The sequence below is a fragment of the Globicephala melas genome, chromosome 1 (assembly GCF_963455315.2).
Source record: "Globicephala melas chromosome 1, mGloMel1.2, whole genome shotgun sequence".
NCBI classification, from domain to species: Eukaryota; Metazoa; Chordata; class Mammalia; order Artiodactyla; family Delphinidae; genus Globicephala; species Globicephala melas.
In genome coordinates this window covers 70,292,060-70,306,756 of record NC_083314.1, presented here as the reverse complement: position 1 = coordinate 70,306,756, position 14,697 = coordinate 70,292,060, and the positions used below count along the sequence as shown (strand labels likewise).

At 43.5% G+C, this 14,697-nt stretch overlaps 1 protein-coding gene across 4 annotated transcripts in view; it reads left to right on the top strand.

Moving 5' to 3' along the window:
• C1H1orf226 (chromosome 1 C1orf226 homolog) overlaps window positions 1-14,697 on the top strand; it is a 307,833-nt gene that overhangs the window by 199,826 nt on the left and 93,310 nt on the right. For all 4 annotated transcript variants that reach the window (XM_060297138.1, XM_060297144.1, XM_060297149.1 and 1 more), the window contains exon 3: window positions 9,496-9,588. In XM_060297138.1, the coding sequence (XP_060153121.1) occupies window positions 9,496-9,588 (93 nt within the window). The remainder of the gene's footprint in view (window positions 1-9,495; window positions 9,589-14,697) is intronic.

Below are 14,697 nucleotides of genomic sequence, written 5' to 3'. Positions count from 1 at the left end.
GGGCTGTAGGGAACAGATGTTGAGAACAGGACTAAGAGTCAGAAGATGTGGGTTCCAGGCTTGGGTTTTCCGCCAGTGAACCTGGGGAACTTTTTTACCATCTTCGGGCAGTGACTTCTTCATCCATAAGATGAAATATCTGATCAACATTTGTGGTCCCAAACATTTCAAACACAACGATTCCTCTAAATTTTTGTTGAAATAGTTCAGAAGCTTTTGCAGAGGGAAGGAAACCAACAAAATTCACCTACTGAATGGGAGAAGATATTTACAAACAATATATTTGATAAGGGGTTGATATCCAAATTGTATTTAAGAAACTCATATAACTCCATATCAAGAAAGCAAACAAGCCAATTAAAAACGGGCAGAGGACTTGAATAAACGTTTTTCCAAAGAAGGCATACAGATGGCCAATGGGCGCATGAAAAAATGCTCCACATCACATCATCAGGGAAACGCAAATCAAAACCACAATGAGATATCACCTCACACCTGTCAGAATGACTGTTATCAAAAAGACAAGAAATAAGTGATGGGGAGGATGTGGAGAAAAGGGAACCCTCTTGCAAACCTCATGTTTGTGGGAATGTAAGTTGGTGCAGTCACTATGGAAAACAGTATGGCAGTTCCTCAAAAAACTAAAAATAGAACTACCATATGATCCAGCTATTACACCTCTGGGTATTTATCTGAAGAAAATGAAAACACTAATTCAAGAAGATGTATGTATTCCTATGTTCATAGTAGCATTATTTACAATAACCAAGATATGGAAACAACCTCAGTGTCCATTGATGAATGGTTAAAGATGTGGCATACCACTCTCACCACTATTATTCAACATAGTTCTGGAAGTTTTAGCCACAGCAATCAGAGAAGAACAAGAAATAAAAGGAATCCAAATCGAAAGAGAAGTAAAACTGTCACTGTTTGCAGATGACATGATACTATATGTAGAGAATTGTAAAGATACTACCAGAAAACTACTAGAGCTAATCAATGAATTTGCTAAAGTAGCAGGAGACAAAATTAATGCACAGAAATCTCTTGCATTCCTATACACTAATAATGAAAAATCCAAAAGAGAAATTAAGGAAACACTCCCATTTACCATTGCAACAAAAAGAATAAAATACCTAGGAATAAACCTACCTAAGGAGACAAAAGATCTGTATGCAGAAAACTATAAGACACTGATGAAAGAAATTAAAGATGATACAAACAGATGGAGAGATATACCATGTTCTTGGATTGGAAGAATCAACATTGTGAAAATGACTCTACTACCCAAAGCAATCTATAGATTCAATGCAATCCCTATCAAACTACCACTGGCATTTTTCACAGAACTATAACAAAAAATTTCACAATTTGTATGGAAACACAGAAGACCCCGAATAGCCAAAGCAATCTTGTAAAAGAAAAATGGAGCTGGAGGAGTCAGGCTCCTGGACTTCAGACTATACTACAAAGCTACAGTAATCAAGACAGTACAGTACTGGCACAAAAACAGAAATATAGGTCAATGGAACAGGATAGAAAGCCCAGAGATTAACCCACACACCTATGGTCACCTTATTTTTGGTAAAGGAGGCAAGAATATACAGTGGAGAAAAGACAGCCTCTTCAATAAGTGGTGCTGGGAAAACTGGGCAGCTACATGTAAAAGAATGAGATTAGAACACTCCCTAACACCATACACAAAAATAAACTCAAAATGGATTAAAGACCTAAATGTAAAGCCAGACACTATAAAACTCTTAGAGGAAAACATAGGCAGAACACTCTATGACATAAATCACAGCAAGATCCTTTTTGACCCACCTCCTAGAGAAATGGAAATAAAAACAAAAATAAACAAATGGGACCTAATGAAACTTAAAAACTTTTGCACAGCAAAGGAATCCATAAACAAGAGGAAAAGGCAACCCTCAGAATGGGAGAAAATACTTGCAAACAAAGCAAAGGATCTGACAAAGGATTAATTTCCAAAATATATAAGCAGTTCATGTAGCTCAATATCAAAAAAACAACCCAATCCGAAAATGGGCAGAAGACCTAAGTAGACATTTCTCCAAAGAAGATATACAGATTGCCAACAAACACATGAAAGAATGCTCAACATCATTAATCATTAGAGAAATGCAAATCAAAACTACAATGAGGTATCATCTCACACAGGTCAGAATGGCCATCATCAAAAAAGTCTATAAACAATAAATGCTGGAGAGGGTGTGGAGGAAAGGGAACCCTCTTGCACTGTTGGTGGGAATGTAAATTGATACAGCCACTATGGAGAACAGTATGGAGGTTCCTTAAAAAGCTAAAAATAGAACTACCATATGACCCAGCAATCCCACTACTGGGCATATACCCTGAGAAGACCATAATTCAAAAAGTTCATTGCAGCTCTATTTACAATACCCAGGACATGGAAGCAACCCAAATGTCCATCAACAGATTAATGGATAAAGAAGATGTACAATGGAATATTACTCAGCATAAAAAGAAATGAAATTGAGTTATTTGTAGTGAGGTGAATGGACCTAGAGTCTGTCATACACAGTGAAGTCAGAAAGAGAAAAACAAATACTGTATGCTAACACATATATATGGAATCTAAAAAAAAAAAAGGTTCTGAAGAACCTAGGGGCAGGACAGGAATAAAGATGCAGATGTTGAGAATGAACTTGAGGACACAGGGAGGGGGAAGGGTAAGCTGGGATGAAGTGAGAGAGTGGCATGGACTTATATATACTACAAAATGTAAAATAGATAGCTAGTGGGAAGCAGCCACATGGCACAGGGAGATCAGCTCAGTGCTTTGTGACCACCTAGAGGGGTGGGATATGGAGGGTAGGAGGGAGATGCGAGAGGGAGGGGATATGGGGATATATGTATATGTATAGCTGATTCACTTTGTTAAAAAGCAGAAACTAACACACCATTGTAAAGCAGTTATACTCCAATAAAGATGTTAAAACAAACAAAAAAACACACAAAAACAATGCCAACTTATGGCCCTATCCCAGATCTGCTGAATGAGCATCTCTGAGGCCTGGGTCTGGGATGCTGCCATTTTATCAGGAATCCCGAATGGAATTTAAAACAAGTTTTAGATCCCCTGGTCTACAGAGCTGGGTAAATACTTAAATTCTACATTTATGTTACAATGACAATGATTATTCCTTTTTTTAAAAAAGTAGCTCCTCTGCTTCCTTTTAAGTAGTGTGCAGTTTATGGAGATTTTATTTATGCCCAAATTTCAGTGACACGTCTGTTGCTGAAATAAGTTATGCTGGGCCTGAGGTTGATAGATAGGAACTAAATGTCTCTACCTGGTATTCCCAAGAAGACTCAGATATTCTAGAATTTGGAGTCAGTACCCACTTTGGTCTTTGTCTTGCATTTCTTAGGTTTCATAGGAATGAACAGTACCAGTCACTGAGCCACACAACGTCAGGGACTGCCATGGCTCTAGGGTGCCCTGTCCTTCAGAATCTGGCTCCAAAGGCACAGGAGCTGGAACTTAGGGAAGCTGGGTAGCCCGGAGAACAGAGGTTCATGTGCATGACCATCCCCCTGATTTCTTACCTCTAACTGTGCCGTAAGATGATTGAGAATAGCCTTGACCAGTGAAGGAAGCTCTAAATTACTTCATTTAATGAAGTATGGATCAAGCAGAAGATAAGGTACTTATCAGTGTGCTGTGGAGTTTGGAATAATTAAAGCCAGATCTTCTTAAAGTCCTTATGCCCATGAAATGGAATCTAGGTTTTAATAACTTAAGTTGTTAATTAATTAACTTATGGGGGATTTATTTTATTATACCTTTGTGGGCAATGTCATGTTTTCTCAGGCTCTGTGAATAACCACTGTCAATTAATTTATTTAATTGATTTAACCACTGTGTTCATTAATTTATTTGACATTCATTGGTCACCCTCCTGTGTCCTGGTGCTATATTCTTGGGTTACAGATATGTGTAAGTCATTTTTCTTGCTCTCAAGGAGGGCATGGCCTAGTGGGGAAATACACAACCAATCAATGGTGAGTGATAGTGGAGGCTCGTATATTGCTGTAGCAACGAAGTGGATGGTGCAGTTCCGTGGGAGCATACGGGAAGGGGGCGTTGACCTGCAAGGCTTCTCTGTGGAGAAGACTAAGTAGATATTTTAAGAATAAGCAGATTGCGGGGGGGAGAGGGCATTCTGGGCATAAACATTAGCAAATGCAATTACATGGAAGTGTGGAAAAGTATGACATGTTTGACTTGCACGTGGGAGAGTAACGGCAATACCCTTTTGCAAGCAGAATTTAAGGGGACTTGCCGTGAGAAGAAATGTGTTTGTCACGGTGTCTTCAGATTTTTATCTTTTATTGTGGCAAAATATACATTACATAAAATTTTCCATGTCAGCCATTCTTAAATGTGCAGTTCTGTGACACGTACATACAGCATTTATATTGTTGTGCAGCCGCCACCACTGTCCGTCTCCAGATCTTTTCATCTTCCAAAACTGAAAATCTGTACTCATTAAATGCTAACTCCTCACTCTGTCCCCTCCCCGAGCCCCTGAAGACCACCATTCTGCTTTCTGTCTCTGAATCTGACTGTTCTTAGGTACCTCATGTCAGTGGAATCATGTAATATTTGTCTGTTTGTTCCAGCTTAACATAAACATCACTTAACATAATGTCTTCAAGCTACATCCATGTTGTAGCACGTGCCAGGATCTCCTTTCTAAGGCTGAGTAAATCCTATTATATGTCTCTAACACATTTTATCTGTTCATCCATCAGTGGACACTGGAGTTGCCTCCACTTTTGGGCTGTTGTGGATATGCTCTGAATATGGACCTACTCGGATTTTGTATCTTATTACCTAAGCTGTTAAGCTTTCAAATGTTAAGTGCAAAATGATTTCTTACAAACCCTTGATAAGACGGTGCCTTTGGTTGAGGTGCTTACAGTTTTGTTGTGGAGATGTGTTTGCACTCTTGAAAACAAGACTACGGGCAGAATATGATTAAAATACCCAATGGCACTAGTAGAATTCACTTTTAAATTTCCTGTGATCATGAACAGGAAGCAGAGCCTCCAAAGACTTACTCTGGAAAGGTGGTGAACACAGCTGATTATAAGCTGGGGACTTACCAAGCAAGAGCATCACTAACTGCGTTTGCAAACTAAATCTCCTCTCTTGGTAAAGTAGCCTCTGAGCATCTTGATTCATAACTAAGCATTGTGGGGACAGTGGGAAGGAGCTAGGCAAAAGAAATTTTATGGAGACAAGTGAGAGGACCAGCTTCCTACATAGCTGGTGAGAGAGTGCAGTCACTCGGTAAGTTGTTTGTAGACAAGGTAATTGAGGAACCAAGGATCCTTATTTTAAAAAAAAAACTAGATTCTTCAGGGAGCTAGACATTATTGTGAAAATAGACTGTTAAGAGGGTGTGTGTGTGTGTGTGTGTGCACGTACGTGTGTGTATACAGCCCCAACCTTCCTGACTACTAAGAAAGTGATTCTGTTGCTTCTATTTCTGCAGTACAGCCTCAAGCCCAGGGCTGGGCCAGTCCCTTCATTAACTCACTCCCCTGTTACAGACCTCCTGCTTCCCCTTCTTGGACACCCTGTGGCTGAAACTGGAGGCACACAAGATTAGGAGGTAGTTCTGGGAGTTGGGGACAGGGAAGCATTGGGGTATCAGAGATATCCTGTTCTGTTGGCAGCTCTCTGACTTCCCGCCAGTGTTCTGGTTGAGTGTTTACTCCTGGCTCCTGCTGGATCTGAACCCCTCCCTCTACCCAGTTTCCCCTTCATGGGCCTCACTTGTTGGCACAGCACTCTAAGTTCCAGGGCTGCTATTCCCATGCAGGGTCCCAAGGCTCTGTTTATGAACCCTAGACATTTGGTCTTTCTAGTCAGTGGTTAGTGTTCCAGGGCTTGTATTGTTTTGTTCCCTGCAAGGTCAGGTCCTGTAAGGCTTAATCTGTCCTTGCTGGTGGGGCTCTGACTAGCAAAGCAAATATATCAGGTCAGTCTGGCCATGTGGGGGGAAGAGCCAGGCCTGTTGGCACAGACTCCAGAGCTGGCATGGGCTTTGTGGGAGGCGGGCCTGGGCCACAGACGGTGGCATCAGCAGTCCTGTTTGTTCTTCAGCCCCTAGCAAAGCCTGGGCAGACTAGATTCCTATCCTGAGGAACACAGATGCTTCCTCCTGGGCCCGCCTGCCCCTCGGAGCAGCACAGTCTGGTAAAAAGGAGGGCTTGTCTCTGTGAGTCTCTTTTCTCTGTTCTAGTCTCTCCCAACATCTCCTCTGTTCCAAATCCATTTTCCATCCCCACAGTAAGCACAATAACATGGTTGTCCAAGTGAAATATAATTGCCATATAAATGAATGGTTTTATGATAATAAAGATTTAAACCTTTTCAGACACTTGATTTCATTTCCCTAGTTTTCAACAAAACTACCATTTGAGTACCTATTCTTCAGTTGGAAAGGATTTGGGACATCTGACCACCAGACAGGTGGAGTAGGTGCAAAGTGTGTCGAACCTAAGAGCCTTCTGAGTAGCAGTCAGGTAGTACATACTGGTAGCTGTAACAGGGGCTAGAAGCCTATTTCATGCCTCTTCTGCCCTCTTCATTTTGAAGCACTCCAAAGAGCCTTCCACCAGCTGTTGTAAGGCGGAGCACCTGTACTGTCACTGTCACTGAGATTATAATGCAATCGTTTGGTCATGCTTCTCACAGTCACATGTAGTTACTGTGCCCCACACACCATAGAAGAGACGCCTGGGAGTAGGTGCACAGTGATCGAATTAGAGGCTGTTTTCCAGTTCCAGCTAAAAGAGAATGTTTAGCTGCATTTTGAGTTCTTAAGATCAGGGTATTACAGGCATGGCCAACGCTGTCAAAACACGAACTGTGGAAATAGTTCAGGTTTCAGATACACAAGCAAGGAGCTGGTTGGGCGTCTCTTGCGAGCCTTGGGTCGGGGGATACCGATTTTAAAAAGATCCCAGAGAGAATGAAACCAATAGGGTGGTGGACCAAACAAGAAAGAGATATGGCCAGCTACAAGATTTTCCTGGAAATATAAGACATTTAAGGGTCTGGTTTAGCAGGCAATATACTCTCTGAAACCAGGGCTGGGAGGTGACATCCTGCCCTACAGAGGTAGGTACTTAGTATTCACTGCTTTGACTTTTTTGCTGGAAAAAGGGAAGAAGGAAGTGCGTGGAGCTTGTGAGAGTGACGTGCTGGAAGCGAGCAAAGACAATAAAACAGGCAAGGATTGACCTGTCTAGGGCAGGTTTTATCCACCTCCGGGTGTTTCCTGGACTCTTAAGCCCTTGTCTCCCTGCTGAGTTCATCAAAACACACCTCTCTGCCCTCCTTCGACCGGCAGGAGCAGCTATGATTTTAGTGATTTGTCCCTAAGGGAGGCACAGCTGAAAGACTGTGTTCATTGAAAGCCTGTGAGCAGAGGTAAATGCAGGTGAGGTCAGGAAATGGAGCTGGTTCACCTCTCCCAGCAGGCACAAGGCCAAAGTCAGCCAACTGACAGATCCTCGTGCTAGTTCTCCCACCCAGAGGTAATTTCAGTGCATCTAGTGGTGCACCTGAGCAGAATGCTGCCGTCGGGGGACACACCGCAAATCGTAGCTGTGTCCTGAAGTGCATGCCAGTCACGCAACTCTAGCCTTCACCAGCTTACGACCGTTGACCTAGAGAGAAATCTGTTACGTGGCCGAGGCCCTCTTATAAGCCAGACTCCAGTACAGATAGCACTTATCCCCATCCTGTCAGATACACTTGCTCTCTTTTATTGTATTACTCGTAATTGGCTTTGGGTTCCCAGACTCTGAAGCAGAGTCTGGAGCTGAAGTTTTTTTCTCTTTCTCCTATGTGTCTGCTGCTCCGGTTTGCTCTTCTTTCAGGATCGCTGGTAAAAAGGACAGCTGTTGACAGGATAGAGTGATGGGGAGGCTGGGAGAAGTGGCCACCAGACTGGGGAGTGATGTATGTTGCCATCACCTGGAAACTCAGATCAGCAGTAAACCAGAACCTGCCCTGACGATGTAAAGAGAAATGTTTCACCTCAGTTAGCTAGGTCATGTCCTTGTCTCTAAGAAGCTGACAACCAGTGGGCATCAGCAGTAACTCTGCAACAGAATAAGAAAATGAGTTGAGACCTCAGTGGAAGGGCTAGAATACAGACACGGTAAGAAGCTCTAATCTGAGTTCTTAAAATCAGAGTATTAAATGGCATGGCCAAGGGAAAGTTCTGGATTTCTCGTGAGACTTTCAAAGTAGGTTATGTTTTCATCTCGTTAGGGTGGATTAGGTTCATATCTGTCAAAATACCAAGTAGAAATAGTTAGGTTTTAGATGTCCAGGCAAGGAGCTGGACGCCTTACTAAAATAAGCTTGGGTGGTGGCATGGTGGGAAAGGGTTTTGAGTATAAACGGTCCCAGAGAAGAGAGCCTGTAGGTTGGAGTAGAGATTTTGGCCCCGGGTCTTGTATTGTTATTTTTTTAATCTGTAGGCCAGATCTTTGATTAGAGAGCTTGGCAGGTAAGTTTGCTAGGTGGTGATACCAAGATGGGAACCAGATGGAAATGGGTAAGCGCTCAGAATGAAGTTCAGTGAGGAAAGTGTAGAATTATTCCACCACTCTGAATATCTGCACAAACCTAAGAAATGGCCGTGAGTGAGCAAATGTGATAGAAAAATATCTGGGATTGAGGATGAGAGCTAGCATCCCTCAGCAGTGTAGTTGTGGTTGAAGCAGGCCTATTCAGGATTGCAAATAGAAATTTAGAATATAGGGTTTGTAAGGTAATGCCCTCCCTTATAACTATCATTAGTCAGATCCTTTCTAGAATACTCTCTAGAATATTTTAGGTTAATGGGGCTATGGGTGGATTTGGAGACTGACCTACAGATAAAAGAATTTGGGACTTGAACTTGCAGAGAATAACTTAGATATCATAATGATCTTTAAGTATGTAAAATCCCTGATTTGAAGATGGGTGCCAGCTCTTCCTAACCTTCATTGAGGATGGAATAGAGTCCCAGCAGCATTTGGGTAGACACGAGGAAAACTTGCCTGCCAATGAAAGTCATTAAATATCAGAATGAGTTATCGAGGGAAGGTTCTGGATTTCTCATGAGATTTTCAAAGTAGGCTCTGTTTTCATCTTGATAGAATGGATCAGGTCCATTCCCATGGCTCTACCTGATAGCTGAGTGGTGAAACCAGTGACCATTCAGAGTCCCTGTTCCAACCCAAGTATTGCCGAGCCCCTGCCTACAGACATCTGCCTGCTTTTACATCCCCTGAGGTGCTTGATGTCCCCAGAAACTGCATCAGCTCCCTAGACCCATCTGTGGCCCTCTTTTCCAGGTCATGAGCTCTCTGGGGCTGTGCAGATGCAGTGATCTAACTGGACTGTGCCCTTTGTTCTCTTCTCACTTGCAGTATGAGTTTAAAGCCAAAAACATCAAGAAGAAGAAGGTGAGCATTATGGTTTCAGTGGATGGAGTGAAAGTGATTCTGAAGAAGAAGAAGAAGGTAAGTGACTCTGAGCCACAAACTCTGGTGAAGAGGGAAGGAGGGGAGGTAGGCGTGGGATAGCTTTTCTTTCTAGGCTACCTTCTGGACAGACTCCTTCCCTTATCTGGTGAGGTGGTCTGCTTTGACCAGCAACAGTGTTGAGAGGCCACAGCTGGAGCAAAGAGCGAGGCAGGGGCCCAAGGCCTAGTCAGCTGTTCGGCTTGCTCAGTCCTCGTATCCCGTGAGTGACAAGGGTCATCTCCTGTCATCCTGGCGTTCAGACCCCTCCCCCCATTTGATACCCTTGCCTTTGAGTCTTGATCTTGGGAAAGGCTTTAAATTCAAGTGTGGACAAGTAGCAGGGTTCAGTGGGGGAGGGGATAAGAGGCGGCTTCCTCAGAAGTTGTCCCATTCTGTTGCAGGAATAACTCTCAGTTCCAGCCGAGGTGGCATCCGGCCCCGTGGTGTGTCCTTGTGTCCTCTTGTTACAGTTATTGCTGCTTTAGCCCATCTATTTAAATAGTCCCTCAAGACCCAGCCACTGCTGCTATTCGGCCTGCAGGAAGGCTAGAGTGTGGCCAGCATGTTGCTTTTCACTGGGTCCGTGTGGCTGGAAGGAGCCCTCAGCTGAGAGGAGAAGACCTGGGTTGTAGTCCTGGCTCTTCTTTTTCTGACTATGTGGTTCTAAGCAAGTTATTTTGCTTTTTGGAGCTTCAGTTATAAAATGAAGAGTTGGGTTAGGTGAGCACTTTACCCTTGTCAGATCAGTTACTCTGCACCAGCTCTGGCACCGTGCTTTTCGGTGCTTGCATGTGTTTGTATAGGTCACCTGTGCTTATTCAGGTTTTTGAGAACCTTCTGGGCTATAGAGAAAGCAGACCCTAGAGGCCAAATAGGTTTGTGTGTTTCTGCCCCCTGAACTTCTGAGGCAGGATGGGAACCTCAGAGGTTAAACACTTCCCAAAGCAGCCCCCAAGCCCCCTCTGTTTGCCTAGCCTGTCCGTGACTGTTGAATGGTGGTATGCCTCCGGGCTGTGGGGAGAAGCATGTTTACAGGGACTCCCTGCTCTCCAGAGAATGTTTTAAGGGCAGGGGCCATCTCTGTAAGCTCAGCACTCACTTGGACACCTGGTACGTGTAGTGTGTTTCCAACGATTTTGGCTGTTGGCTAGCTGGGTAAAGGAACATGTTTTGTGTATCATGGTCATTAAATCAGGAAGAACTAAGTACTCAGCAATTGGGTCAAATGAAGTCTCATTTGTTACTTTTGGCTATCACATTCTTCTCCCTCTTTCTCGTCTGTCAACCTTCCCATTTAAAAAAAAAAACAACAAGGATGAGAGCCTTCCCAAGCGTAGAAAGGCCTCAGTGGGAATTGCTAACTTTCTGAGTAGGACTTCTTCAGTACCTCTGATCTTCAGGTGCTCTATTCTAATGCAGGCAGTAGCTAAATATATTGTGATCATCTCTTACTGACATGTTAAAAAAAAAATCTTTTTGGTTATATTAATGTGTCTAAAATGCTGTTATCTTTTTTTTTTTTTTTTTTTTTTTTTTGCGGTACGCGGGCCTCTCACTGTTGTGGCCTCTCCCATTGCGGAGCACAGGCTCTGGACGCACAGGCTCAGCGGCCATGGCTCGTGGGCCCAGCCGCTCCATGGCATGTGGGATCTTCCCGGACCGGGGCACGAACCTGCGTCCCCTGCATCGGCAGGCAGACTCTCAACCACTGCGCCACCAGGGAAGCCCTAAAATGCTGTTATCTTGAACTGATGCTAACAGATAATGAATCTCAAATTCCCATATGAATCTTAGGTTGTATTTGTGGTGTGAACCCAGCTACTTAGAAAATTGGCTTTGCTTTGTTGTTTCTCAATCAGTATATTTTCTTCAACTCCCAACTAGGCCCAAGTAATGATCTTTCCTGTGTATATGATAATGATTATTTATTATAGTATTGGAATCACACTGTTGCACCATTTGCTAGGGAGGGGCTTCTGAATAAGGAAGATTAGTCTTGAACTTCATCCAAAGGATTTTTCTACAAAAGGACCCTAAAGGGCCTCTGTTTCTTGTGGTTTCTCATATACACCAGTAACTTTGTTGGAATAGCCTAAAGCATTGTTCTAGAAAGGCTCTGCTGTTCTCATTAACAAATATTTACTGTGTCAACCATGTTCAAGGAACTGGGTAGGATACATAGGGGTATTAGATATGGACCCTTTCCAGCAAAGTTAGCTATTTCGAATGACACTATATGCATACATAGGTCTATCATAGCTCCTATAGCATTGCATTATAGTTATTTGTCTGTTTACCCCGTAGGCTGTGAGCCTTTAGGGCCAGGGACCATGTCTTCTTTCCAATTCTATTTCATCTGTTTGAGAGGGTAGAAGACCAGTGGCGGCAAGCTGATGAACGTAATTACACACTAAGATGATAATGAGAACGGCTAACAATAATAGCTAACACTGATATTGAGCCCCTGCCATTTACCAGGCCTTGTTTGATGCAGTGTATACTTATTAGAGCCACACAACCATCCTGTGAGGTAGGTACCATTTTAAGGCTTGGTTTGCAGAAGACGATTAAGCAACTTGCCCAAGACCTCAAGTCCCATCAGTGGTGAAGTTGAGGTTTGAACCAGGTCTGTCTTGTTCAGATCCCAAGTGGGTTCTTCCTACTACCATGTGGCTGTGTGTGCACTAATCTCTTCAGAATCCTTTAGAGAAAAACTGCTCTATAGGAAATGCCTAATTAATTAATCCAGTGTCTTTAACGTCTAGCCTTTACCCTGTCACTGGGATATCACATCACAAGGAAACGAGTTTCCTGCTCAAAGAGTACTGTTAGTTCCTATAGAAACACACAACTTAGATCTATTTGGGTAAGAAAAGGAGGCACTTAGAATTATAGAACCAGAATTTGGGAGAAAGAGCTTTAGAAATGCTCTAGTCTGATCCCCTAATTGATTAGATGTGGTAACAGAGGACAAGAGAGGCCCGGTAACGGTCCTGAGGTCACCCAGCTAGTTATGGAGCCAGGACTAAACTGAGTCCAGTCTTCTTTCTACCATGTTTTCTGCTAGTTTTAAAACAGGCATATTAGGAATTTTGTGCGTTGTGTGAGAAGTTATTAAGTGCTTCAGTTTTGAAATGCATTTTCTATATCTATATAGGTTATACCTTAAGATGGGTGGTAGCTGTGTTTTCAGGCTAATCCTATTCTGTCTGGTGGCATGGAGAACTTGCCAAGCTGAGTTAATGTGGCCTTTGCACGGTGATTTAAAAAAAATTTTTTCTTCTTATTTTTTGAGAAGTCACCATTGCTTTCAGGAGCATAAGTAATGATAAAGCGGACAGACTTTGTGATGTGGCTACTGATAGTTTCCAGTAGGGATAGGAAATAAATGGAAATACAAATTCTTCCTCTACTTTTGGGTTCCTAGGGAAGGCCTTCAAAAATGCCATATCCAGTTCTGGGTTCCAAAAGGAGGAAGGAGCTCTGTGATAATTATCCCTGACTCTGTTTTCTGTTCTTGGCCCTGTTCCAGGCAGACCTACCTCTGAACCAGTTCCCATATAATATTCCCTGGCAGGAGATTTTGGAATAACAAAATGGCTGTAACTTTCCACGGGGGACTGGATATTTGCACTCATTAGATAAAGAAAAGAGAAGAATCTAAACTCAAGGATGTGCTTACCTCATTCGGCGGTCTTATAAAAGCATACGCCGAAAGCCTGTTACCCTCTCCCTCTGTTGAAAGTGAAAAGCTTCCTGGCAGCGGAGAGTGAAAACCTTTGAATTCATCACTTAGAGTAGCAAAGAGAACGTGGGGTCTAGAGGTAGACAGGTTGGACTTTAATTACCCCTGGACTAGATGGCCTTGCAGGGGAGTAAGTTCACTTCCGGAGCCTCATTGTTTGTCTGTAAAGTTGAGATGAATTTTGATAGTGTCAAGGAAGCAATATATAAAGTTCTTAAATGGAAGAAAGGACTTTTTTTTCCCCATATCAACTGGGAAATTTCCTGTGAGAACAAAAAGTGAAGCAGCTGAATATGACTTTCCTGTATCTTTCCTCTTTTTTTTACTTTCTCACTTTCTGTGTTATTCTAGGTCCTCCAACAAGTAAATGCCAAGACAGGATTAAATGCCTGTGGGAGGAGGTGGGGAGGCAAGGCTGGGCTAGCTGTCAGATTTCAGTGTGGGTCTGACTCCAAGTGAAGGAGAGAGGAAGGAAGGAAGCAGGTAGGTTGGGTGAAGGTCTCTGAGAGCACAGCACGGTCTGAGGAAGGTTTGGCAGGGCCGTCAGGGAGTTCTGAAGCCAGAGTCATCTGTCAGAGGATCCCGGTGTCTCCTAGGAATGGGCTTCCTCAGGATCTCCGCACACTGGTCATTGTCTGGGGGCAGGGCCCCTGTGCGCACGTAATGATGGATTTCAGAATGCAGCAGCCGGGGGGCCCTTGGTTAGTTAAACTTCCTGTAATTGGAGGTCTGTGGGGCACCTTCTTGCGATAACATCTTCTCTTCTCCAGAAATTTTTTACTAGCCAATATATGAAGCAGAACCTTCTTTCAAGTGAAGCTACTCTCTACATCTCATGACTTTTTAATTACCTTGGAGTAAGGAATTCATTTTTAAAAGAGAAGAAAAAGGGGAGGGAAGGGGAGACTGCTGGGGTAGGGAAAGGCATGGAGAGAGACAGGTTAATAAACTAAGTCAGAGGCCTCTTAAAAGGCTCAACAGTGCCCTGAGTGTCCTTTGTAGGTACGGAGGGGACAAAGAGTAAGAGAAAGAAGTGATACCCCAATTCTGTATATGTATGGCAAAATGCCAGACAGCTGCCCCAAGGGCACCAGTCTGCTCCACTAGGTGCTCTGCCAGACCCACTCATATTTTTACCCCCGTTTCTTTATATTTATGGAGCTAGTGAGGAGGTAGATCTTGTCTCCCTGAGCCTCACTCATTGGCCTCAATGCTGGTACTGTTTGTGCTCCCAGTGATACCAGTGAGGCCCTGCCTGAGCCTGGGCTTCAGGTGCAAGGAGCCTGGAGACCAGCCTCGATCAGTCCTGCCGGTCCCCCTGGGCTGTTTGCAGTGAGTACGGCTGTGAAGGGTGCTCTTTC